Below are 25,407 nucleotides of genomic sequence, written 5' to 3'. Positions count from 1 at the left end.
CAAAGTTCACTTGGCGGGGGCTGGGATCGAATCCGGGACCCCAAGCACCAGAGATGAACGCTCTACCACTGAGCCACCGCGGCCCTGTGTGTTTTTATTGTGTATGAAAAAACTCCAGCGCAAGTTCTTTGGACTGGGAATAACTTAGACAGCAGACATATAAGCAACTTTATTCTTAAATACGCCACTAATTAAAGCAAATAGAAAAAATAAGCGAAATAGACTTACATGGGCTTGACGCCTCGTAACCGAAAGAGAAGATCCACAATATAGGCAGGAAGAAAATGAAACAACAATTCACAGATCTTGTGAAGAAGCCGGTTTGTTCTAAACGTGAATCCAGGATACCACATCACATGACGAGTAGGCGTTAGACAGGCGTGTTTGAAAGTTAGCTTTCCAAACTCTTCCCAACGAACAGGATTTAAAGACCCTGAGGTGCAGTTATATACTTCAACAGTTTCAGATCTGAAAATAAGAAATCAACTTTATTAGAAATTTTCATCTTATTATCATCATAAAATATCACAATTTTTATGATTTGTTTTTGATGCTTATCAAACTTCATTTTTTTCTATTAGTACAGAAATAAGGCAAGCACTATCGTCGTGCAAAATCGAAACAAAGACATCTTCATTACCCCTTACACTATTACTAACAGCACGAGCATAATTTTCTAATGACAGCTATCTATTTTGACTTTCGTATATTTCTCCCTCGCTCTCCTGCCCATCCAAGCTTGATGTACCCAAATATGGAGATCGAGACTTCAGGTATCTAATAGCTTCATGTAATGAAATACACTAAATATATTGTCAGTACAAACCTAAACAAGAGCAACATTACACAACACCTACAGGACAGCCACTTTTAAAAATTTTTTGTTTGTTTGTTTGTTTGCTTGCTTAAGTTGGAATACTATAGATCATTTTCAGCGATACTTATAAACTCTTAATGGCGCAATATGAGATCCCACATTTACAGATTTAGTATTTACTGTAAAACTTAGAGTCATTGATGGGGACACTTATTACCTCCAAAAATTAGAATTTATGCAAAATAATAATAATAATGAAGATTTCTATCCTTATTCAGAGTAGCCAGTTATAGAATACACAATTACCGACTCCTAAAATTTATATATCGTGATGAAAAAGTTACACACACTACATAGCCCTAATAGAAGTTTCAACCTACGCATTGTCTACCGAGCAAGGACAGATGAACGATTAGCATTTAAGCTCCGCCATCACAAGATTCCCAGAAAGAATCCCACTTCTGATTATGTTTGACACTATTTCCAGGTTAAGTCTCTTAAAAACTATGACTTGTCTATTTTCCAGTCCTTGAACCATTGTTACTATTTTAAAATACTCTTGTGGCTGTATCTGAAACTTCCTTAAATAAATCTTACAAAATTGTAGGTGAAAAGTTATGTTTGCTCTTTCAGTCACGGGCGCCCGGGTTCCCCTTCTGGCTCACAAAAATGTACTAAATTTCTTAAGATTTTCATAATACAAATAAAAAATACCAAACGTAATATAGCAACTAGGGAGATGAGCTCCATTCTAGAAAATTTTCTTCGGGCGCCCATGCTTTCAGTAACTAAGAAAGATTTTTCCCAAAAAATATAACTTCAGTGCTTCATTTTAATTCCAATTTTCCGTTTTTAAGACATTTCAGTTTCATAATACGTTTATATGTGATGATTAGCGTACAAACTGATTTATTCCCTGCTTATTTCTACGAAGCATACGGAAAATAACGTTAAAATAATTTGAGACATGGGAGTGTTGCTCTAAATACGTGTAAAATATTGTTCTGTCCAAAATTACTCAACTTTGAAGATATAGCTGTCTGACTGTGGAGAAAATTAAATTCTACAGCGGTGTTCAACAACCTACTTTTGTGTTGTGTCAACCTTCAGGCATTGGGCAATTTTAAACCCGTGCATGCTAAAATTCCTTTTCTCACACACTATGCATTTTATCTAAAAATGTTCGCTCCCCCCTTTTTTTTAACTCTGTATATTAAGCTTTTTGTTTCCTTTACCTATAAGTGGCAGTATGCCATGCGACCGTGATTAGGGTATTGACCACGCAGTCGACCGGGATGATGTCCATGATAAGCCGTTGATCACAGATGATGCTGCGGATAGTTCCTCGTCCAATCTCCATCATAATCCCTGTGATGCCGCACACGTTGTCCACCCAACCAGGAACAGGCTCTTTCCACGCTGCTGTTACTATCGAACCCAACTCAAGTCAGAGTCTAAACACATATGAAACATACAGTTTACGGGGAGAGGAGACAGTGAGGGGGCACAGAAGAAGGTCACAGAGATAGAAGAAAGAAGAAAGAGTTAATGCAAGACAGAACGATAGCAAACCATACAGAAGGTAAGAATAAGCGGATATTTTAAGATTATTTAAAATTGTTAGTACAAAAAAGTTTATGACTAATTCTTTCAGAAATTCATGAACAACATGCAAGATGTATTTAACCATGCACTGACATACACATATGCAATAAAATTAATCTTTGTACATATCACATAAGCACAAATTTCGATCGCTGCTAAGTATCAGGGTCAACATCAGCAGAATGCACGATTAGATTTGAAAGTATGCAGAAGAAATTATTATTCAAGTAGCACCAAATCTTTTCACATCGAAATAACGTTGCTAAACGAAGGCAAAACTAGTAGGAGATAGCACAGCTATACAGAGAGGTGGACACTACACTCTCAGGATTGTATTTTTTTAAAAATTAGTTAATTAACTTCCTTCAACTATGAGGCTCATGTCAGAAAAAAAGAGCCCGATTTTTTTTTTGACGCGGGGTTGGCAACACTGAAGAAGTTGAGCATGCGCAGGAGCATATCCTAGTATTGTGTGCTTTCAACAGTGATAGAATCGTCCGAGTACAGTTGCATATGTTCGAGTAGTACTAACGTAAAATGGCTACCGTAATATAAAATCTCGCAAATGTGAAGTGAAATCTGTCATATGATTTCTGAATGCCAAAGGCCAGAATGCAGCTGACATCTATTGAGAATTCTTTGCCGTTTACGGATCGACAGTAATGAGTGAAGAGACGGTCAGGCAATGGTGCGGAGAATTTCGGGAAGGGCGTTCAAATATTCATGACGATGAGCGCAGCGGAAGTCCTAGTGTTCAGACAGATGATCTGGTAAAACATGTTAACGAAAAACTGCGATTCAATCGCTGCTTCACAATAACTGAACTCGCCAAAAAGTTTTCAGAAGTTTCTGCGAAATAGTGCATCGAACTGTGGCTGACAACCTGAGTTATCACAAACTGTGTGCGAGCTGGGTGCTAAAAATGCTGACAGACGCTCACAAAGAACAGCTATACGTGACATTTTTTTCGTCACTGGAAATTGTACGCACTGGGGAGTCGAAGCAGCAGTCAATGCAATGGCGGCACTCTGGTTCTCCTAAAGTGAAAAAAAATTCAAACCCACATGATCACAAAATCATGGCAACCATATTTTGGGACCAAAAGGGAGTGATTTTTGTGGAATTCTTGGAACCAGGACGAATAATCACAGCAGATGTGTATTGCCACACACTGATTAATCTGCGACGTGCCATTCAAAATTAGTGGAGAGGAATGCTATACTCTGGAATTCTTCTGATCCATGACAACGCCTGCCCATACACAGCTGCTCGTACTGTTGAGATAATTCAAAGACTTCGAAGGAAATAATTAAATACTCTCACAGCACCGACTTTGCCCCCAGCGATTTCTTTCATTTTCCTCACCTGAAAATGTAATTCCATCGAAGCGTTTCAACGACAGTGAAGTGCTCAAGGAATCAATTTTGAATTGGCTGCATTCTCAGGCAGCAGATTTTTACACAGAGAGTATAAGGAAATTTGTGCCACGCTAGCAGAAATGTTGGGAGGTTCATGGTGACGACGTCGGAAAATATCCAAGGTATGTACTTGTATTTCCTTGTATTGTACGTGAAATTACAAGAACTTTTTTCTTCTATCATTTTCTTACCATGAACTATGTATCATTCCAAAACTAATCATATTGTGTAATATATGGTCGAAAATTCGGTGTAAGAAATATCGATGTAAGATTATGTACTATTTCTTTTCATATCAATTTAAATTAGTACGATCCTCACTGAATGATTAACTGGTCACAGTTATGATTCAATTCGCCTTACGAGTTCAAGGAGTTCCTACTAATTTTCTGTTCTGTTGTCTAACGCACATCTTTGGAGGGAATATTAAGTTTACTTCCGTATACACAACTGACATTTTACTTTGGCTCAAGTGAAGCTGAAATACTACCAAAGTACTTTCTACGTGTAAAGGATTCTTATAAATAAAATAACATCTGCTACACGAAATAACAAAGACAACTGTAAAGAAAACCTAAAAGGTATAAGCTACTGTTTCCGATTTAATGATTTAAGAAAAAGCTTCAGGTGTTTTAAGTTCATTATATTTATATTGATAAATTCATTCTGAGATTTTCACTCGTGTTCTGAAACTTTGAAAACAGAAGCAGTTAGACCTTCAGAAATGTCAGTGCTCAAAAAGCGCAGACAGAAGACCAAGGCTGTACCAATTATTCGTTTCCTCGCGAATATTATCTGAATTATATAATATTTGTTATTAATTTACTTTCGGACTGCGCTCTTTGTGGATTACGCTTTACCGCTATTTAGAGTTTGTTTTATCTCAGTATCAGTCAGGAATAACTTCTGTGGTAGCCACAAGGGTTAAGCTGTAAAACGAACAATACAGAAAGAAAACCAACATATACAATGCATAATTTTCGTCAAAGAAGAATATCTTCAGATAAACACAAATATCGAAACAAATAATGCATACTATTTATAAGCGTCAGAAATACGGTAAGCGTAGATGTTAGTAGATAGACGTACATTCTTGAAAATAGTTACAGTTCTTACTATATAAAATAATGAAACACAGGTAATGATAATGACAAAATTTCTTATAAGCATACAGTACGATGCAATTAATATATCTACAGAAAAAGGAAAGTATGTATTTCTAAGAATATTAGATTAACACTTTTGTATGTGTTAATCTAAGGATTATTATATAAGAATTTATTTAAACTTATACCGACAGAACTGATTCAGTAAAACACATTAACATTTTAGAAAGTTCTTGAACAGTATATTTATTTATTATTTATAAGAGTATACTGGCTGATACGTAAGGTATAATTTTATAAGTATAGAAAAGTAATCAATGAAGGTTTATTTTATGTATTTTAATTCTTCTATGTGATCAGTCATCTTTATTAACAAAACTCTTGGACATGATACAATATGGTGATCATGATATATTTATGAACAGCTTTATTTATTTATTATTTATTGACTACTATTTTCAGAATTCACAAATGGTCCGCGTAGTTTGGCGTTCGATTCTCAATGACAGTATAAAATTGTCGTCGTCGTTGTCCTAGCGTCGTGAGACAATTGGGATGTATTTGAAGTAAAAAATATAGCGTAATCCGGTCTGGATAACCAGAAATTAGTGCGATGAATGTCAGTACACCGACTACACACAATATCGTTTAGAAGGCCATTGTCCTTCGTGGGATGAATGACAGAATATTTAACTTTTCTCTAGTTTATATTTTACCGTAACGTTTACGAGCAACACTTAAGCTATTATTATGGTTAAGACGTATATGAAAATAAGAAACTACATAGACTGAAGTGATTGAAGACCCACATAAGCGCAATGGGGAACACTTGTCGATGTAGATATCATTAACAGAAATACACCAAAAATATCTCTGAGAATGTATGTGGTTTGTATCATCCCACGTTAAGTTGTAAGTCCACATAACTCGTTAAGTTTTAAGTCTCTTCTCACATTAACCTGGTGCTGAATAGAGATATTCAATTCCAAAACCAAACAATTCACTTAAAAAAAAACGGTTGCCGAAGAAAGCTGCCTAAAGAGAGCTTCGTAAGGTTGGCCCACATGAGTTATGAATATAGGAACCATTGCTGGCATCCAACAGGTTCCTTAAACTTTTCTCCATTTTTTCAGCAACAGGTGAAAAACGAAGGGACATAGCAGAAAAACACATGCAGCCTGGAAGATCCATGAAACTAAATAGGATCGGCGAATTCTAAAGTGCATGAAAAAATGCTGCAGCATAGGAATTTAAGAATGTTATTAATGTATAGGTTTGACCAAGACACTTCGTACAGCAGTACATGCAATTGAGTATAATGGGTGACTTAGCACCCATAAACCTCTAAACAAAGGTAAGGGTCCAGCAGGTAAGAGTTGGAAATGGAAATTGAACACTGAAGTAATAGCATTGATGTTATGGGGTAACGAATTGTGCATCCCATCCTTTAAATTACATAGTCATAGATTTTTTTGACTACATAGAGAATACCTGGTAGCGCTTATATTACGCCCGCTGCGGAATATACAGATGGTGGTGTTACTGCATGTAATTAGCTGAGTGAACACAAACTGGTCTGTACAGAAAAATTCTAACTAACAGAACTTCCCAAGGAATAGCAGCAAAGACATTTTTTTCAGAACGATAATGCATCTTCTCATGTTTACAAACGACACGTGTAAAATCGGATTTACAAGATGATCTGGACTGCAATAGAGGCAAGACTCTTTGGAAAAAGAAAATTGGATTAACTGATCCGATATAGATAGATTAGATATGGCTTCAACTAACGGAGTTAGTCACTCTCAGCGAAATGGAGAAATATTCCAGAGACAAGAAGAGTGGATGCTCTAATCAATGGCATATGGTGAACCACGAACCAAAAATTAAATAATTTTTATTGTTCATTTTCATACCGTGTACAATCTCTTCTGTCCTCACAGTATAAGCAGGAAAGTGACTACTTTTATTTGAAAATACATCGATTTTCGCTAGGTACAGTCCGCAGCAAAAAACCTGCAACATTAGCATTAAGTTTATTGTGAAACTACGCCTAACAGCCCAGGGAATCAACATAACGTCTAAGTGGCACGAATCACGCCAGGAGAAACCTCGGCGTAATTCCATGCACACTTATTTTGGAGCAAAAGACTTCGTAGTTTCACAAAAAATTTACATGCTCATGTTGTAGGTTTTTTGCTGCGAACTGTACAGTAATTACTATACAGCTTTCATCACAACATTTCACCTCTAGAGATCAACTCGCACAAAACACGAAAGTATTATCTTGAGATTCATAAGGTGTAACGCGTAAGAACCAGCCCCGTAGTACAGAAAGCCAGCTAGGACTTACGATTTTGGCGAGATATCGCTGATTTCAATACCCTCAGTGTTCAGCAAATGTTTCGCGTAACTTACATTTTTGTTATTTTTTAAAAGGTTGCATTTTTAATTAATTTATTTATTTATTTACTCAAGTAACGTGACCATTTAATTATAAATAAATAGCCACACCCTTTGGAACTCTTAAGAAGTGTAGGGATTTTCGTTTTGTATTTTAGGTACAATCTCTGCTGAGAAACGCCAATATTTTGCTAGTTAGATATCTTTTAATATCACTATTTAATACCGTTGCCATGACATGTAGTTTTACAGATTAACGTAGGACCGAATATGTTATGAATGATACCAACAACGTTTTTCGTACCAGTATTTTCTTCCGTGTGTGTAGTTTGAACAAAAGAATGAAGTCGTGTCATCTGAATGATCGTTCAAATCATCTGAGATAATCTATTAAGATGGTTGTTTATTTTCCCCCTAACTGCCCCGCTGTTTGTATTATAAAATCCGGGATCATTTCCCAAGTAGGGTTCAAATGCACTTAGTCTTAGCAATCCCATACGCACCTTGATGGGTGAGCGTACATAACAGGAACGAATAAATCAACACATGGAAGAAGCCAATGACACAGAAACAGAGCAATGAAAGGAAAGAACAGAAGCACAGAGTTGTTTGAAGGATAAAAAGGATGACAGGATTATATATGTTATTGTTTTGTAATAAAGAAAGCTAAAATTATCATCAAATCAATATTTCATTCATTTAAAATATAAATTTAGCAAAGTGAAGCAAAGTTGAAGCATATATTAAATGCATAAAATTATACTTGACAAAAGTAATTAGACTTAAATAACTTTCATAATTGTATTGCAAAATTTTTGTCTCAAATTGTACTATTTTCAGAATGAAAATTAGTGTGTTAGTGTCTCTAAAATATACTTTAAAACAAAATATCAAAACATAGGACAAAAAAAAGTATATGTTTTACTTCTAGTTGAATATCTAAATCTAAATAATATATTGAAAATACGATTTTTACTAGAATACTCATATTTTATGTAAATCAACTAATACTATAGTTCTTTCCACCTAACTTCAGTGATATTTAAAGTACTGACAGAAGACTTCTACGTTGACCCTTCCCAATTAAATAAAAACACACCTGTCAGGTGTTCCTGTCAAATGAACTATGAATTTCTACGACAGATAGTCTTATTCTGTAACGAGCTTATCAAATTAGACACTAGCACTTGTCTCGGTTTGCCATTTGCACAGTATTACATCTTTAGGAACTACATTTTTTTAAATTACTTCTTTTGATTAACTGTTTGATAGAATGCAGCTATTTTCTAAAGCTCCGAGGCTATGAGACGCGAACCTACAGCTTAACATAGCATCCAAACCACATAAGCTCCCACGGGAATTCAATTTGGAACATCCATACTAAAGGCAGCAACACTGTATTTAATTCTTCGAGATTCTTTATAGACGCTACGCTATTACTGGTTTGCAACTTTTGAGTACTATCATTTCGTTGAATATATCAGAAAAAACTTGTTACTTTATAGCCTGACAGCGTCTCAAGGGCATTATAAAACTAGTATTTTTAATCTCAATATCTTCTGAAGAATAATGTTTTTATATATAAGCTTATACATTAGCATATATTACCCGCTTCGCTGGGTTGAAATAAATAATTTAAATGTACATCTTTGTATCATGTATTTTATTACCATTAATTTTTTATTGCTTATTGCAGCAAGCATGTTTACACAGTTTTTGTTAATGTTTGGAAACGTTATGATGTAGTAACAACGTTTTCTCTTAGTTGTAAATTAGTGTGATTAGTGTTCTAATACTGCAGAAATAACTATTTTTTTCTGTAATTCAATTAGTGTCACTGTTCATCTGGGCGACCACAAGAACTAGAGATTCAACATTAATATCGGTCATTTTTGACCATTTATATATATATATATATATATATATATATTTCCCCCTCCTCCGTGTTGCGGGCTATGGCATCGGAAGTGTCACCGTTCATCTCAGCGACGCCCAAAAATGTGAATTCAGTACTAACATCTGTCATTTTTGATCATTTTTAAATATCTCTTCCTCCCCTTCCCCCAAGTTGTTGGGTTGAATTTGAATTTAAACGGGATCGAAAGTATCACTGTTCATCTAAGCGACCCAGAAAACTATAAATTCGACACTGATAGTGGCCATTTTCGATCATTTTTATATATCTCTTTCTCCCCCTCCCGCAAGTGGCGGGGCTGATTTTGGACTTAAATCGGATCGGAAATGTCACTATTCATCTGAATGATCCCGAAAACTATAGATTCGACACTAATATTGGTAATTTTCGATCACTATTATATGTAGCTCCCCCTCCCTCCACCTCCGTGCTGCGGTCCACAGCATCAGAATTGTCACTGTTAATCTCAGCTACTCCTAAAGCTATGGATTCGACACTAATATTAGTCATTATCGATCATTTTTAAATGTTTATCCCCCTTCCCTACGATGTACCCTCCCCCTCCCCAACTATCAGAGCTGAACTTGGATTGAAACAGCATCAGAAGTGTAACTATTTCTCTCATCAACCCCGAAACTATGGATTTAACACAAATATCGGTCATTTTTGATCATTTTTAAATTTCTCTCCCCTCCCCTACGTTGCATCGTCAAAGTGAATAGCCTAAAGTAATCAATGCCTCTAAACTCATGTATTTTGAAAATTTGATTGAGGTCGGTTGGGCGGTTCACGAGTGATGAAGTCACGAAGTCAGTCATTTTTATTTATTTATTTATTTTTTTACACACACACACACACATATATATATATATATATATATATATATATATATATATATCCCCCTCCTCTACGTTGGCTCGTCAAAGTGAAACGATAAAAAACACTCCCGGCCCGACCCTCATATATGTTGAAAATTTGATCGAGATTGGTTGGGTGGTTCAAAAGTTGTTAGGTTTTATTAGTTTTTATTTATACTAAAAATCCCCTTCCCTCCCCTAGGATCTACCGTTAACGTGAAATTAGAAAATATGTTTCCAGATTTGAACCTCGTGTATCTTGACAATTTGATTGAGATCGGTCGGATAGTTCAAGAGCTATTAAGTTACAAAAATAGTCACTTTCAGTCTTATATAAATTGATTCTTATATATCTCCCCCTCCTTCTCCCCTATGTTGCTCCGTTAAATTTAAATCATATAAACGATCCCAGGCCTGAACCTCTCTATATTAAAAATTTGATCAAGATCGTTCAAGTGGTTCAGGAGTTTTATTTATTTTTTTTATGACATTTTTAACAGTATTCTTTCCTCTGCACTCAGCTGATCCCATGAGGTTACATAGGCTTTTTGTTGTTGTTGTTCTGTTTTATAATTAACTTTTTTTTTTTTTTTTAATATTTGGATACAATTTATTTACTTAATTCAAGTGGCGCTCTAATACGCTCTATGTTATTCTGTTCCACATCGATTATAATTTTTTATTGAAATTTCGTTCAATAGGAAACAATCATAAATCTTTAGAAGTTGTTGCTAAATATTGTTACATAGATCCATCAACGCACTGAGCAAACAGACACACAAATTAACCATATCCTACCTATTTATAATACTTTTTTTGATGCTTTGCGCTGAAATACTAGTACATACAGCCATATGTGCAACACGTGCATTTCCACAGTGCTGCAACATCTATTATAAGTATATTATTTAAAATACTTTTTGTTGGAAACAGACTTCATGATGATAGTAGTTATATTTACTAAGCTGACCTATTTGAATACTACATTCATATATAATGTTTAGGTCGCATTAGTTTAAGGTCATATGGACAGTGCTAAAACAAATGGTCAAACAAATCCCAGTATGAATTGCTTCATGGTTGTCAAATCCAAGAACTCAATTCTCGAACAGTAGCGAACACATGTTGTACTTAGTTATCACAGTTTTGATATGAAAACTAGTCTTGTCTTTGTGTACTTCGTTTACTTTTTATTTTTGTTCATTGACATATTTTTAAACAATTAGTTTTCATTGCTAATGTACACTACTTAACGCACAGTCTTATAAAAGAACTCAGAAGTTACTCATTTTGCTATTCTCTAACCAGTTAGGTGAGTATTTTACAAAAAAATCACAATCTATTCAATTTTCGCTGACTATGCTCTTAGCATTCTCTAAACATAGGTAAAGAAAGAAGAAGGGAAAAAAGCTAAGATTGAATGGAAATTAGTTACCAAATATGCAATTATACACTAACATATTAACAAGTATACTAGTTGAAATGCCCGTTCTTCACAGGGGACAATAGGTTTGCGGATAGTATTTGGAACTCCTTCCCTTCTCCCCTAGTACTGTACACATTTCAATAAAAGTGCAGTGATAATATTACATTTGTCCTCTCGCCCCGAATAAGAATATAAACTAATTTTTTTCTTTTACTTCTATACGTCCTTACGAAGTATACACTATCTAATAGCTTGAGCACAATTATCTCACAGTTGTTTATCTTGTTTTGTTAACCACTCAAGATTAGAACTAATAATCTTAAATTAAACACAATTTACTGTATTTAGATAATGAAAATTCTTCATAGGCTATCCTCATAGCGACAAACATAAGACGACATTTGTAATGGTTTTGCAATACTTTCCGTTCGAACTCGCGTACATAAATGCCCAACCATTATTACTTTCTTAGTTAATAATTTTGTAGTTGCGCATTTAAAAAGGAGAACTGCAATTACTGCAGTCGCTTATAATATAATCAATGGCGTTAATATCTTAGAAAGAAAGATGAAAATGTGTTTAAAAAGGAAAGAAACTGATTGCTATGCCAATCAAACAAAATGAACGAATTAGCGTTAAATTTTATTCTGAATGTTAGTATTGGAATGTCGTTGCTAGGGATATTTTCTCTCTTTAGGGAATCCTATCGGGAAAAATAATGTAATAAAAATCTAAGTTAGGCCATGGATCCACTCTGTACCAAAACTCATCAAAATTGGTGCAGCAGCCTAATGGAAAAAACGAAAGTAAATCTGAGTTTAACGTCCCACAATTATAGTCTGTAGGCTAAGGGAGACGATGATTAAAGCAAGTAAATGATGGAAGAATTGGTGGAATGAGAAAGTGGGAGAAAATGGGACTAATCCGAGAAAGTCTACAGGGAATGGGAGTACTTTGACAGTCCACCTCAAACTTATTTGACCAGAGATCGAACCAGCAACCCCACGCACCAGAGATAAGCGCTCTACCGCTGAGCCATCGTGCCCAACCCCCCAGCGGTATAATAAAAGTTGGCAGCAAAATATTATTATATTAATTTTATTTGTATAGATAGTTATTACCCATGTAATTAATTTCCATCCATCTTACCCTGTTTTTTAACACATGTTTTGACAATGTTGACAATACAGCGATAAAGAAAATCGACAACTAATTTTTTTTGAATGAATCCATAACATAATAAAAAAAATAGCAAGATGATACCTTCTGAGTTTGCAGGTAATTTTTACTTATAATCTATTCAGTTATTTTTATTTATTTATTTAATCTGTAATTAAGAACCAATACTCCCCTATCGGTTTAGTTCTTCTTCCATCCAAATTTTAATAATATAATAAGATTTTCTTTTCTGAACATGAATGGTATACGTACATGTTTCTTTAAAGTTTAATTCCATGGCAAACCCACTCTGCTATTCAAGACAGTCAGTATTATCTCGTATTTTCAATGATTTCATTCGCTTCACTGCTCGTGGTATCAATATAATGGTCTTGAGAGAAAACAACAGTAATCGTAATTTGCACCTACTACATTTATAAGAACAAAACAGTCTTACCAATCACCTTATAGAAAGCCTAGAATATATTTCTTTAAGAACTTCCTGATTGGCGGTAATCGATATATCACCGTTGTGAAGTCAGCCGCAAAGAACTATAGTAGTGATATCTTCAAATAACCCTTTATAATCCTCTATAAACAAATACTCTAACACAAGAGCAGATAATTGAGAAACTATTTCCTATTGTTTAATATTATGAAAAAGTTTAGTGAAGTTGCTGAGAATGAGCAAAAAAGATAAGCAAGAGTTGTTAGAAATTTTACTTTTACACTATGTTTCTTTTCATGTATGTATATATATCTAAAAGGGTTAATAATTGTATTCTAGCATTAAATCACCGTTCATACGGTCATATTTCCAGATCATGCTAGTCCATCTAACCTATGGAGGGCCTCACGATAGCTGCTGGAATAGCTCCGCTTTCCTCCGCAACTACACTCTCTGCCATCGCTTTGGTAAGGGTGTAAGTATTTGGGTGTTTGCCTATTAATCTGCAAAGAGAAAACAGAAGTAATACAAACCAAGAAGACAATGAAAGAAATATCAACCACCACACCTTCAAAATCATTTTTTAAATAAGAAAATACCCAATTTTGATATATATATATATATATATATATATATATATATATATATATATATATATATATATATATATATATATATATATATATATAATATTTATATATATATATATATATATATAATATTTATTTATTTATTTCAAGTAAGCTTTCTCGTGGCTAGATAGTTCAAGTTCGGTTCTGCGGCGCTGGAGACCCGGGTTCCATGTTTGGTCAGAGCTCATGTGGTTTGCATCTCAAGTTAGGCAGAGGTTCACGCTTTATATAGATCTAGTGCTGAAAACAGACTTTAAAACAAAACCAAACATATTTTTTAAACTGTTTTCAAATTCAGATTCGATCGTCGTAAAAGTAGCTACATAGACAATATAGTATCTTATAAGTAACACTATTAGCATTTATCAGGACCTATGACTCGCTAGCATTTGTAAGAAGAGAATTACCCGTAACCAGCTAATAACAGTAACTTACATATAGTTTCATTTATTTTATTTTATTTTTTAACTTTCACATTAACAGAATTTGTGATTACAATATTACTTCGGTCCTAGCACATCTGTTTAATTACGAGTACATTGTCTTCGAAGTATAAAAATTTCGTTTAACCAATTATACAAAGATTTTTCTATTTTCTTACAATTAATAATAATAATAATAATAATATTAATAATAATAATAATAATAATATTAATAATAATAATAATAATAATAATAATAATAATAATAATAATAATATTGCAGGCTGGCGCAAAAGCTACCTACCAAGTTTAGAAGAAAATTTCTCTGTAACTAATAAACTTTGACGAAACATATACGACTTATAGTACCAGGCATTTTGTAAATCAGTTTATCGGAGCTACCCCAAATCTTTGGAAGAACAAAAGTCAACCATGGAACATGAACCGTTTGCCATTTTAGAGGATACTCTTTAGAAAGTTGTGTTAAATTTTAAAACTAAATTGTGTGAAAGTGTTGAAATTCAAAGAAAACATTGTACAGTGTTATAACAAAATTTAAATTAGAACCTCATGTCTTTTCGTTTAGTAGTTATAAATAATTTAAGTTGGTAGGTAGGTTTTGCGCTAGTCTGTATTACTATTCTTATTACTAGTATTCTTATTCTTATTATTCTGTATTACTAGTCTGTATTACTGCATATATTGTATCAGTGTCCAAATTTTACTAAGATGATTTCTTTCTTGTATACATTAAACTAGCTAGGTATTCCGAAAATACAATATAAATTATACCACTACGTACAAATACATGCAGTTCTTCTGGAAGTCATATCTTAAATGCCATATCTGTGACCCAGCCAAGTAGGTATAGGATGGGATTGTATGTGTTATATTCAAAGACATCTTTATGATTCGAACAATTCAAGTTCTAGGAGACAAAAATAGACTAGCTAAATGCATTTGAAACTGCAGAAGTGAGTTATGAGCAACGCGCACGAAATACGCAGATTGCCAGTAGCTATTATTAAGCCTACAGGAACCCTCGATATCCATTTTTCAAGAATATGGTCAGTTCTTTATATCTTGGGGTAAACAAATAACTGTTCAGAAAGAAGCGCCATAATCTGCTTAGTAGAATGTAGTTTACAACAATCACAAAAAGTGAATTTGAGTGAAAAATAACTTCAAAGTAGTACTAAGTAAAGGACAAATCGTGGAATTCAACATATAACCGTTAATTGTAACAACCAGTTGTTACATAATACCGAATGGACAGTTAAAATGACAGTAACAATTAATAGACAATAGTAATAAAAATTGAAATAACATTTGCAAAATACTCTGTGGAAAATTGTCATTTTAACCATAATTCAAAATGTAAGGGAAAGGGTCTAGTGACAGCATATACGGTTGCTGAAGAAGATCCCTGCGTAGATCGAAAATTTCAATTAAAGAAATAAAACCCAGGTACAAGGTAAGCCACGTTTCTTATGAATAGTACTCCATAGCTTCAATCAGTAGATAATAGATGTTCAGAAAGGACTTCTAGATTTCCCACCTTCTGAGCTACTGACGGCAAATCCAATGAAATTACGAATTCAGGCGCTAGCTCCATTGAAAGCACCATTAATATTTTAGATCTGTACATTAAACACTGATAATGGGAAACTATCCACTATGTCCAAAACCAAATATTAACACAAAAACGGTCGGACCTGTTACCTAATAAAGATTGTCTCATGCATGAGTTTTATAATTCAATCGCAATGTGACACAAATTATTGTAAGTACTGTTCTCTTGTGGCAAAATGTTGAATTAACAGATGTAACATCAAAGATTACAATATCTGCATTACACAGTGTTTCGCTGCAACAGTATTTGAGTATTTCTTTCGGCTACCATTCCTCAACTATGTAATTAATCTTTAAAATCTTGGTGTTAAGAACCTTCCCTCTGCAAAATTTGGTGAAAATTGATCAACAAGTCTAGATGTATTATCATTGAAAGTAATATATGCAAATTTGGACTTCAAAAAGCTACGCTCCTTCAGTTCAATAAAATGAGTGAATATCATAGAGTTAAATATAAGTACTCACTTTTTCTCCACTACTTCCAAAATATCATCCTCCATGGATTGAACACATTGAATGACACAGTTTGGATTTGCAGGCGGTGGATACACAAATTCTTTAACGTCGCTCTTTTCAGCATTTGAATAGGCAGTAGACACATGTATAAAAGCCTACAAGAAATAAGCAGAGATCACGTATAAACTTATGAAATGAGCAATTGCGAAAGTGTTTTAAACCTGGGTCATCCACTATTCTTTGGAAAGCATTTTGTCTCCACTTATATAAAAGCGTAAGAATTGTATTATATGCTTAGAGTAAAATAACCGCAGCGTAAGTACACGAAAATTAAAAATAAAAGATGTTTATTTGATCGTTCAGAACACATGAACACTGACGGCACAAACAAATACCAATAAGTACGTACATTCGTATGTACAAAATTGAATCCAGTACATACCCAAATTTGAGTTTTCATAAAGCTTAACATTTGAATAAATATACTCTATGTAATAATTTGAATTCATAGTGTATTGCAAGGCATGTCTAGAAACAATATAAGTTTTCTCATATCAAAAGTGGTATATAATCCAAATTTGAATGTCATCTCTCGTATAATATTAAAATTTGGGGAAATGCAAATACCTTAAAGAAAGATTTAAGATTACTGTGAAGCCTTAAGAAGTTAGTGTTTACTATTATAAATATTTTGACGGATCTTATTATTTCATATATAATTAATTCCCATAATACTATTTGCATTTGCATTTTCGTACTTGTCTTAACAATGCTGACCACGGTCAACGAAGATTCAACGTTTAATATTGCTTTCTGAACTAATGTATAACAGAATAATAGAAGAGCAAGGTAAGTACCTTTTGAGTTTAATCTTAATGAATGGTAAAGCACTGCTGTATTAGTTTCCAATAGTTTACACGTTTTATACGCATTTATGTTCTGAACATTTAAGTAATATACACATACAATTAATGCTTTCAAAAAACTAGTGTTAAAATGCCCCCCTTTTTTTTTTTTTTTTTAATAAAATTTCTCACGTTGGAAACATGAAACTCTGCATATGATTCTCAATTAGAAATAACTGTACTCGTGTTTCAGCATTTTTCGAAAATTCCACTCAAATAGGAAAAAGGGGACAATTTTTATATTAGAAATTTCAACTCTCTATTGTGCAACTGCCAAATGTGAAGATTAACTCAGATTAGATGTATTCGATATTTAAAATTAATCAAAATTAAGAGAATACATGTTTCGGCGTTTTCGACAATTCCGCTACTAATATGAGAAAGGGAGATTCTATATTATTCAAATTTCTGATTCTTTACACAGAAAAACATGTAAGTATTTGTTTAAGTTGGAAATACGAAATGAAATTAAATATTCCAGTTTAATGCCTCACTATTATGTCCTTTTAGGCTACTACGAGGGACGATGATTAAGCCAAGTAAATGATGATGGAAAAATTGGTGGAATTAGAAAGTGCGAGGAAACGAGAGTAGTCAAAAAAAAAAAAAAAACACGGATACGATGTTGTTCACTACAAATTTACTTGACCGAGGACAGAGCCAGGGACCCACGCACCAGAAGTAAGCAATCTATCGCTGAGCCACCGTGCCCTTCAAGTTGGGAACATGAAATGCGAAATATAAATTCCTAATTGAAATAATTCGAAAACGTGTTTTAGTCTTTTCAAAAATTCGACTTCTAAAGGGAGGCAATTTCTAGTATTAAAATTTTTGATTCTTTATTCAGAAAATGCCTAATGTGAGAATTCGCTCGATTTGGAGGTATGAAATTCGATATATAAACTCAGTTAAAAATAAATGAACGTATGTTGCAGTATTTCGAAAATTCTTGTTTCTTAAGGAGAAAGGAGTGGCAATTTTTCCAAAATTTCCGGTTTTATACATTCATGAAATATTATTCTTCCTGTGCAAAGAACGGGTACTCCAACTTGTTCTATTATAAATATTCATTTGCTGTAGTAAACAGGTTTAAATAAACAGATTAATTCCAACTGAGAAGGATAGCAGGAAGTTGTTTGGGTGGTTCAACCTCCCTTCCCGTAGTTACACCTTTGAACCTATTGTACATTAAATAGTTGGAGAAATAAAATGAAAATGGAGATCATCATCTTGACGTTTCATATTTGCGTCCTGCAGAATAAAGGAGACGGATTCGTAAATACTAGCAAGTGATGAAGAGAAAAATGAGGAACAAAGGGGTCTCCGAGAAAATTCACAGGCACAATGTCTACCATAAGTCCAAAATAGTTTGGAATCGAACCAAACATCTTTCGTAGCAAAGCTGAACGTTCTACCGTTAAATCACGGTGCCGTCCTAAATATTGATGAAGAAACTAAAAGCAATTTTTAATAAATCGAAATGCAATCTCAAGTTAATTAAATGGAACGAATTGCAGGATTCTAAAAATTATGGTAAACCCTTAAATGTATTTGGATTATTAGAAAAAAATACTAAACTATTTTAATGTTGTGATTCTATTTTATTTCCAACCTCATTCATGATTTTACTACACTAAAGATAAGATGTTACATTACTATAACTGAATATACTAACACAAAAAAATTACACTAATAATAATTATTATTGTCTTGAGTTTTTGTAATCTTGACACGCAGTAAAATTACTTAAAGTTAACCTCAGTAATTATAAATTCGTTGCAACGAATAATGATAAAGTTACTATTAAGAAATTCATCCTTACCTGCAAATTTGACATTTGTTTGCATATCTGTAAAACTCTTTTGGTTCCTAATGTATTTAATACAACAGCATCTTTTAGACTTTCATTAAAGCGAATAGTAGCTGCCGAATGGAACACAACAGATACATTGTTAATAAGTTGCTGGGTGTCTGCATCGCTGAGACCCAATCCTGGCTCAGAAACGTCTCCTTGTAGAGATATCACCCTCTCAAACATATGTGGGCATTCCTTTCGCACTCTGTCGAAAACCTAGAAAATAATGGGATTAGTTAGCTTTAGTCTTACTGCTCCAAATCACTTGTTTAGTTTTCAGAATTTCCGAAGTATAGGAAATAACTAATATTTCTATTCATATTTTTTAATAACTGTAAATATTCTAGTATTTAGTGAAACAAGTAACATATTTAGCTATTTTTCGTTAACATGAATACTCTTATTCTGACGCCGCGTGCTTTAGCGAGGAACTGTTTAACAATGTGCAGCAAGTCGCAAATATTGACTATTTTACCATGGAGTATTTCGTAGGTTATATTTCTTAAAAAAGACTCATAAAATGCTTCGTGTGGAGTGTTGTACTGTATGGGGCGGAAACGTGGACATTACGTAAAGGTGACGAAAATCGACTGGAAGCCTTCGAAATGTGGGTGTGGAGAAGAATGGAAAGAATTAGTTGGGTCGAGCGGAAAACGAATGAGAGTGTGTTAGAAATGGTGGGTGAGAAAAGAACACTTTTAGATATTATTAGGAAGAGGAAGAGAAACTGGTTGGGACATTGCCTAAGAAGAGATTGTATCATGAGGGACGTCCTAGAGGGTATGGTGGCGGGAAAGAGAGGGAGGGGGCGAAGGAGACTACAATTAATGGATGATATTAAAAGAGAAAGATCATACGCGAAGACGAAAAGGTTATCGGAGGACCGTCGAGCATGGAAGCTTCTCAGCTGCGGCAAGTGACCTGCCAATAAAGGCAGAATACCTATGATGATGATATTTCTTAAACTAAATCACGTTATGCTGCAATTGTTATTGAAACATTTATTTGTGAAATACGAACAAAATTATAAGCCGATTTCAGAAAATTTCGTCCGAAGAAAACTCGGAAAAATAAACTACCCTTTGTGGGCAAATAAGAAAAATTCCACGTACCTAGCGTATGTTTCTTTTTATTTCCATCCTTAAGTTCGATGTCTGTTTCGGTAATCTGGCATCATCTTCGAGTGTTAAAATCGAGTCTTCACATGATGGTTTTCCACATTGGTTGACAAACATAACTTCTTAAAGATACTGCTGAAATATTATCACAGTTAAAACAAACCCGTAAACTGTTGTCAATAATAAACGTACTTCGTTGCACATTCATACAGAGATCCAATTCTCCTTCATAGATCAGAGTTGCCAGTCACTATATTAGAACAATGATTTTGAAAAATTCCTAAAAAGTTTTCTGTAAGAATGAAAATTTGTATGATACCACTATAATTATTTATTGAGGTGTTGCCCAACACAATGATATAACTCCAACCTTTATCAAGCGATCCCTGATCAAGGTTTAGTTTCGTCTCCATAGTCCTAATGTAGTATGATTAATAAGTGGGGTTTCACATTTGCCAGGAAGTCTTATGAAGTAATTTAGCCTCATTTATGACCCATTTGGCTGAAGACAGTTACTTTGATAATTCTAATACTTCCCCCTCCCCCCAATCTGAAGCCTTGGTGTGTCTCATGTTCTTATATCAGAATGACAAACAAATGTTTCAACAAGAATTAAAGTCTGTTTACATTGACAAAATTGCCAGATACGAGTCTGAACAACTGAGATTATCTACGTAATAATTTCTGTATTCCGTAAAGTTACTTTTAGATTTCATCGGTAACTTTAGCGCTAGCTCAAAACCATATTTGCTGGCAACTTTCAGAAATCTGTACAAAAGTCTAGGCCACAAAGGGAGTGCAATCCGTTTTGCTGAATTATCGTGATCCTTTACTATATTTTTGTTTAGTTTTTATAAATTTGTTACATTAATACACCTAGGTTGTGAACAGATTTTAACTGTTGTTCTATTTTTCTCCTGATGACACTAAATCTGTATACCTTAGGAAAGGTTAAGTCACATATTCGCTTTGATGTTAAGCTGGTGAGCTTATTTGTTGTGGATATAAACGTTCGAGAAGCTAGGTTTCTTGAAAATGCAAGTATGGAATTTATTTTCTTTCCTACAAATGATAATATCTAAAAAATATTTGGTTATTTTTCACAGTTCCGTTGTGAATTTTATTTTGATTTGTATTTTATTTGATTCCTCTAGTAATGTTTCCAAATCTTATCCTTCCTGTAAACCAGTAATGTATCATCTACAAACCTATAATATCTTACATGTTAAAGATTTTTCGTTTGAGTAGCTTTGTTTCAAAATAATTCATGACTATATTCGCAAGTAACGGTGGCAGTCCATCACCAAACCATCGATTTGTTTGTAATATTTGCTTTCAAATAGAAATTAATTTGTTTGTAAGCATAGTTGAAGGATATTTTTTGTAATTTCGTAGATTTCCATATTCCTGAATGGATACTCCAGGTTACGTTAGAATAATGAAATTTCAAAGCTTTACAAATTTATATAAAGTCAAAGTTATTGTGGAGGATCACGATAATTCAGCAATTTGGATTTCTTTCCCTTTTGTGGCCTAAACTTTCACACAAATTTCGGAAAGTTGCCATCAAATATGGCTTCAGATTAGCGCTAAAATCATCGATGAAATTATAAAGTAACTTTACGGGATACAGAAATTATTACGTAGATAATTAAGCTCTTCAGGTATGTATCTAGCAATTTGTCAATGTAAACAAACTTGTGTCGAAGAGACAAAAACGAATATTTCAACAAGAATTAAAGAGCACGTGAGGCCCCAAGGTTCCGGATCAGAAATATCAGAATTATCGAACTATTTGTTTTCATCCAAGCACATTATAGATGGGGTTAAATTGCTCCATAAGACTTCCTCGCAAATCTAAAATCTCACTTATGAATAATACTACATTAGGACTATGGAGACAAAACTAAACCTTGATCAGAGATTGATCGATAAAGAATATAATTATATCATTAAGCTGGGCAACACCACAATGAATAAATAACTATTGTAGTGTCGAGAATACATAATTTTCATTCTTATCGAAAACATTTTAGCAATTTTTCACAATCATTGTTCTAATATAGTGACTGGTAACTCTGATCTATGAAGGAGAATTGAATCTCTGTATACATGTGCGACGAAATACGTATATTATTGGCAACAGTTTACGAGTGTATTTTGTGATAATATTTCAGCAGTGTCTTTAAAAAGTTAAGTTTGTTAACCAATGTGAAAAACCATCACTGAAGACTCGATTTAAATACTCAAGAGAGGAAGATGCCAGATTACTGAATTAGGCATTGGAATTAATTAGGATTTAAATAAAAAGAAGCATAGGTACGTGAAATTTATTTCCCTATTTGTGGGGCGTATAACATCCCTTTTGTGGACTTTTTTCGTAAGAAATGACATTCCGTACTATAGGATTACCTATGAAACATTTATTTGTGAAATATGAACAAAATCGTATGAGCCATTGTTTAGAAAATCATCCGAAAAGAGATTCACCTCAAGAGTAAACTATATCATGTGGATTTTGGATTTTTTTTTTTCTATGGGAAATGACCTATCTCGGATTGTAGGGCTATTAATAAAACATTTATTTATGAAGAACAGTCAAAATCGATTGAGATGTACGAGATAATCATCTACAAAGAACATATCCCGAATATTAAACTACCTTTTCTGGATTTTCCGAACGGAATGACATACTATGATGAGCCTCTGAACCCAAAAGGCAAACACGAATCTCAAAGTAGGATTCGTAAAAGATTCTAAGTTCTCCAAATTTTCCAGGAAGCAGAGAAGGAATGTGATAAAAAGGTCAATGCTGAGGGAAACGAAAATATCCAGAACAAGATGAGAAAAGCAGCTGAAGAAGGTATAGGACATCCTCCATCAGATTTCTGCTCGTCTGCAAAAACACAAGTGAGTCTATTTGCTCATGCAAGTAGCCAAAGTTATGAAAGAGTCTGCAAAGTAATGTCAGTGTTTGCACTTCGCATGTATGTCGAAAACATTAAGAAGTTGCTCAAAGAAGTAATGTCAAGCGACATTATTCAATTTATTATGCCAATGAGTATGGTAAGTTTTAAGGAGAGGAGAGAGCCCAGGCTGCTGCAGAAACTTATTTTTAAAGAAAATGATGCTATCAAATGTAAGTATTATTATTATTATTATTATTATTATTATTATTATTATTATTATTATTGTACATTGTTACTACTACTTCTAAAATTATCCTAACTGAAAGATTGGCAGTAACATGTAGTATGTTATACAATTTTCAGATTTATTTTCAATGTAAAAAATTGTGTATCATCGGTGATCCACAGCATAGTTCCAGGTGGACGATATGGAAGATGATAATTTTCCAGATACATCCAGAATATGTATAAAATTGAATAGTTCAATTTTGTTTCTCTTGAAATAATATTTGAATTATTCTTTTCATACTAGATTAGGAATGATTTTTTTGGAATCAAGATTTTATTTGAAACAGAAAATAATAAAATGGTAACATGTAAAATTGAATTACTTTAGGTTTGTAAAACAATTTGAGAAATTATTTTTGTATTTACATACAAAAATTACTGGTAATATATCTACTGGAAAACAATAAAAATATTTAATGTTAAATCTTCAAGTTGTAGTATTGAGTGTTAAATTCAAGTTTCTGACTACTCACCCCCATTATGTGCCGGAAAGAAACTGTGACCATTTACTTTCATACAGCCTGTGGATCCATTAGACCTGTCCCGTATGGGTCCACCCTTCACTTGTTATACGTCAAGTGTAAAGTACTAAATGGTCAACCAGGGAAAGGGGATTCATTTACAGTTCCATTGCCAAGGCCTCCAGAAGGTAGACGTTGATTAAGGTGTAAATAGGAAGTATTCCTCAAGCTCTATCTAGAGGTACTGTTATTTTGAGCCTAAAGCCTCAGGAAGTTGATCAAAATGGCAGCAAAGGTGAATGGATCATTGGTGATTTAGAGAAACAGAGGTTTTAGGAATAAAATCAATATAGGAATAAGATCAGTATGCAACCGCATTTAGCGTATGTGAGAAGCATCTATAGAGGATAGCTCTAAGCTATCAGCATAGGCGATGGGTCAAAGATTTATTCAAAACTAGGTATTTCGAAAGAAAACAAAAGTAGACGAAAGAAATAGTAGGTCTTATGCAGAGTCGTTTTGACGTATGATTAGCGTCATACTAAAGTTCATTTTTTCATGTTTTCGGCAGCCTATATCTCCGAAAGGAAGCATTTGTGCACCCAAGTTGATCTATACTTTTTGTCTTATTTTGGTATCAGTAATCATCTCCCAAACGTTGTCGGTGTTGTTTTGAAACACCTTGTATATACTTATAAGTTTTACACACACACACACATTATTTTATATATATATATATATATATATATATATATATATATATATATAAGTTTAGAAAAGAATAAGTAGAATATTCCGATTATGTATTAGAAAAAACGATAGGTATGGAGTGATTATATATTAGGTGTTATGGAGTAAATATATAGTCAATAACAGAAGTCTGTTCATTAGGGACAGTTATTAAATAGGAACATTTAACAGATAGTTAGCAACTCCTTGGCATGTGATAAAGCCACCTTACATGTGTTGCATTGCTGTTGCTCGAAGAACTGATGAAACAACACTTATCAGCTCAAACAGACGAAGCTACTCAAACATCTCAAATATGATAGTCTCTGGTCAGTGGCTTATTTAGGGGTTAGCTATCGAGCTCAAGCCCTCCCCTCAAAATTAATTTGATGAAAAACTTCATTAAAATTTATCGGCACCCAAAAGGAAATAATATAGCGTTTATTCACGTGTTGTGTATAGCCTCTCCCCCTGAAACAAGATCCTAAATACACCACTGTCCCTGGTATAGGATATAATAAAGGAAAGAAAAACAAACTGGTTTGATGAAGAATGTAAAGACGTAAAGGATAGTGAACTGAACTACATTCACACTAACTTCAGAAAACGAGTCTTGCCTAACGTAAGAAGATTGTAAATGCAACTCTACCCTTATTTTTGACAATAAAGAAGCGGTACATGGACAGGATTGTGAAAATAAATTTAAAAAAAAACTAATAACAAAGGGGTAAACATCTTTGGAATTTTGAAATTATATCTGAGAACAATGTCTTCTTAATTTTAATCATTATTATTTAAAGATATTGATTAAAAGTAAACATGAAATGAGAAACTATAAATAGCATGC

The 25,407-nt window shown here is 33.6% G+C and overlaps 1 protein-coding gene across 4 annotated transcripts in view; it reads right to left on the bottom strand.

Annotated features, from left to right (window-relative positions):
- LOC145662692 (putative fatty acyl-CoA reductase CG5065) overlaps positions 1-25,407 on the bottom strand; it is a 193,494-nt gene that overhangs the window by 21,158 nt on the left and 146,929 nt on the right. For all 4 annotated transcript variants that reach the window (XM_081728528.1, XM_081728525.1, XM_081728524.1 and 1 more), the window contains 5 exons: positions 19,023-19,271; positions 16,305-16,450; positions 13,547-13,656; positions 2,053-2,245; positions 229-468 (listed from right to left, as the gene is read on the bottom strand). In XM_081728528.1, the coding sequence (XP_081584654.1) occupies positions 229-468; positions 2,053-2,245; positions 13,547-13,656; positions 16,305-16,450; positions 19,023-19,271 (938 nt within the window). The remainder of the gene's footprint in view (positions 1-228; positions 469-2,052; positions 2,246-13,546; positions 13,657-16,304; positions 16,451-19,022; positions 19,272-25,407) is intronic.

This window comes from Thermobia domestica, chromosome 10 (assembly GCF_964235325.1).
Source record: "Thermobia domestica chromosome 10, izTheDome1.hap1.1, whole genome shotgun sequence".
NCBI classification, from domain to species: domain Eukaryota; kingdom Metazoa; phylum Arthropoda; class Insecta; order Zygentoma; family Lepismatidae; genus Thermobia; species Thermobia domestica.
Note: the sequence above shows the minus strand (reverse complement) of the source record. Positions and strands in the feature narration are given on the sequence as shown.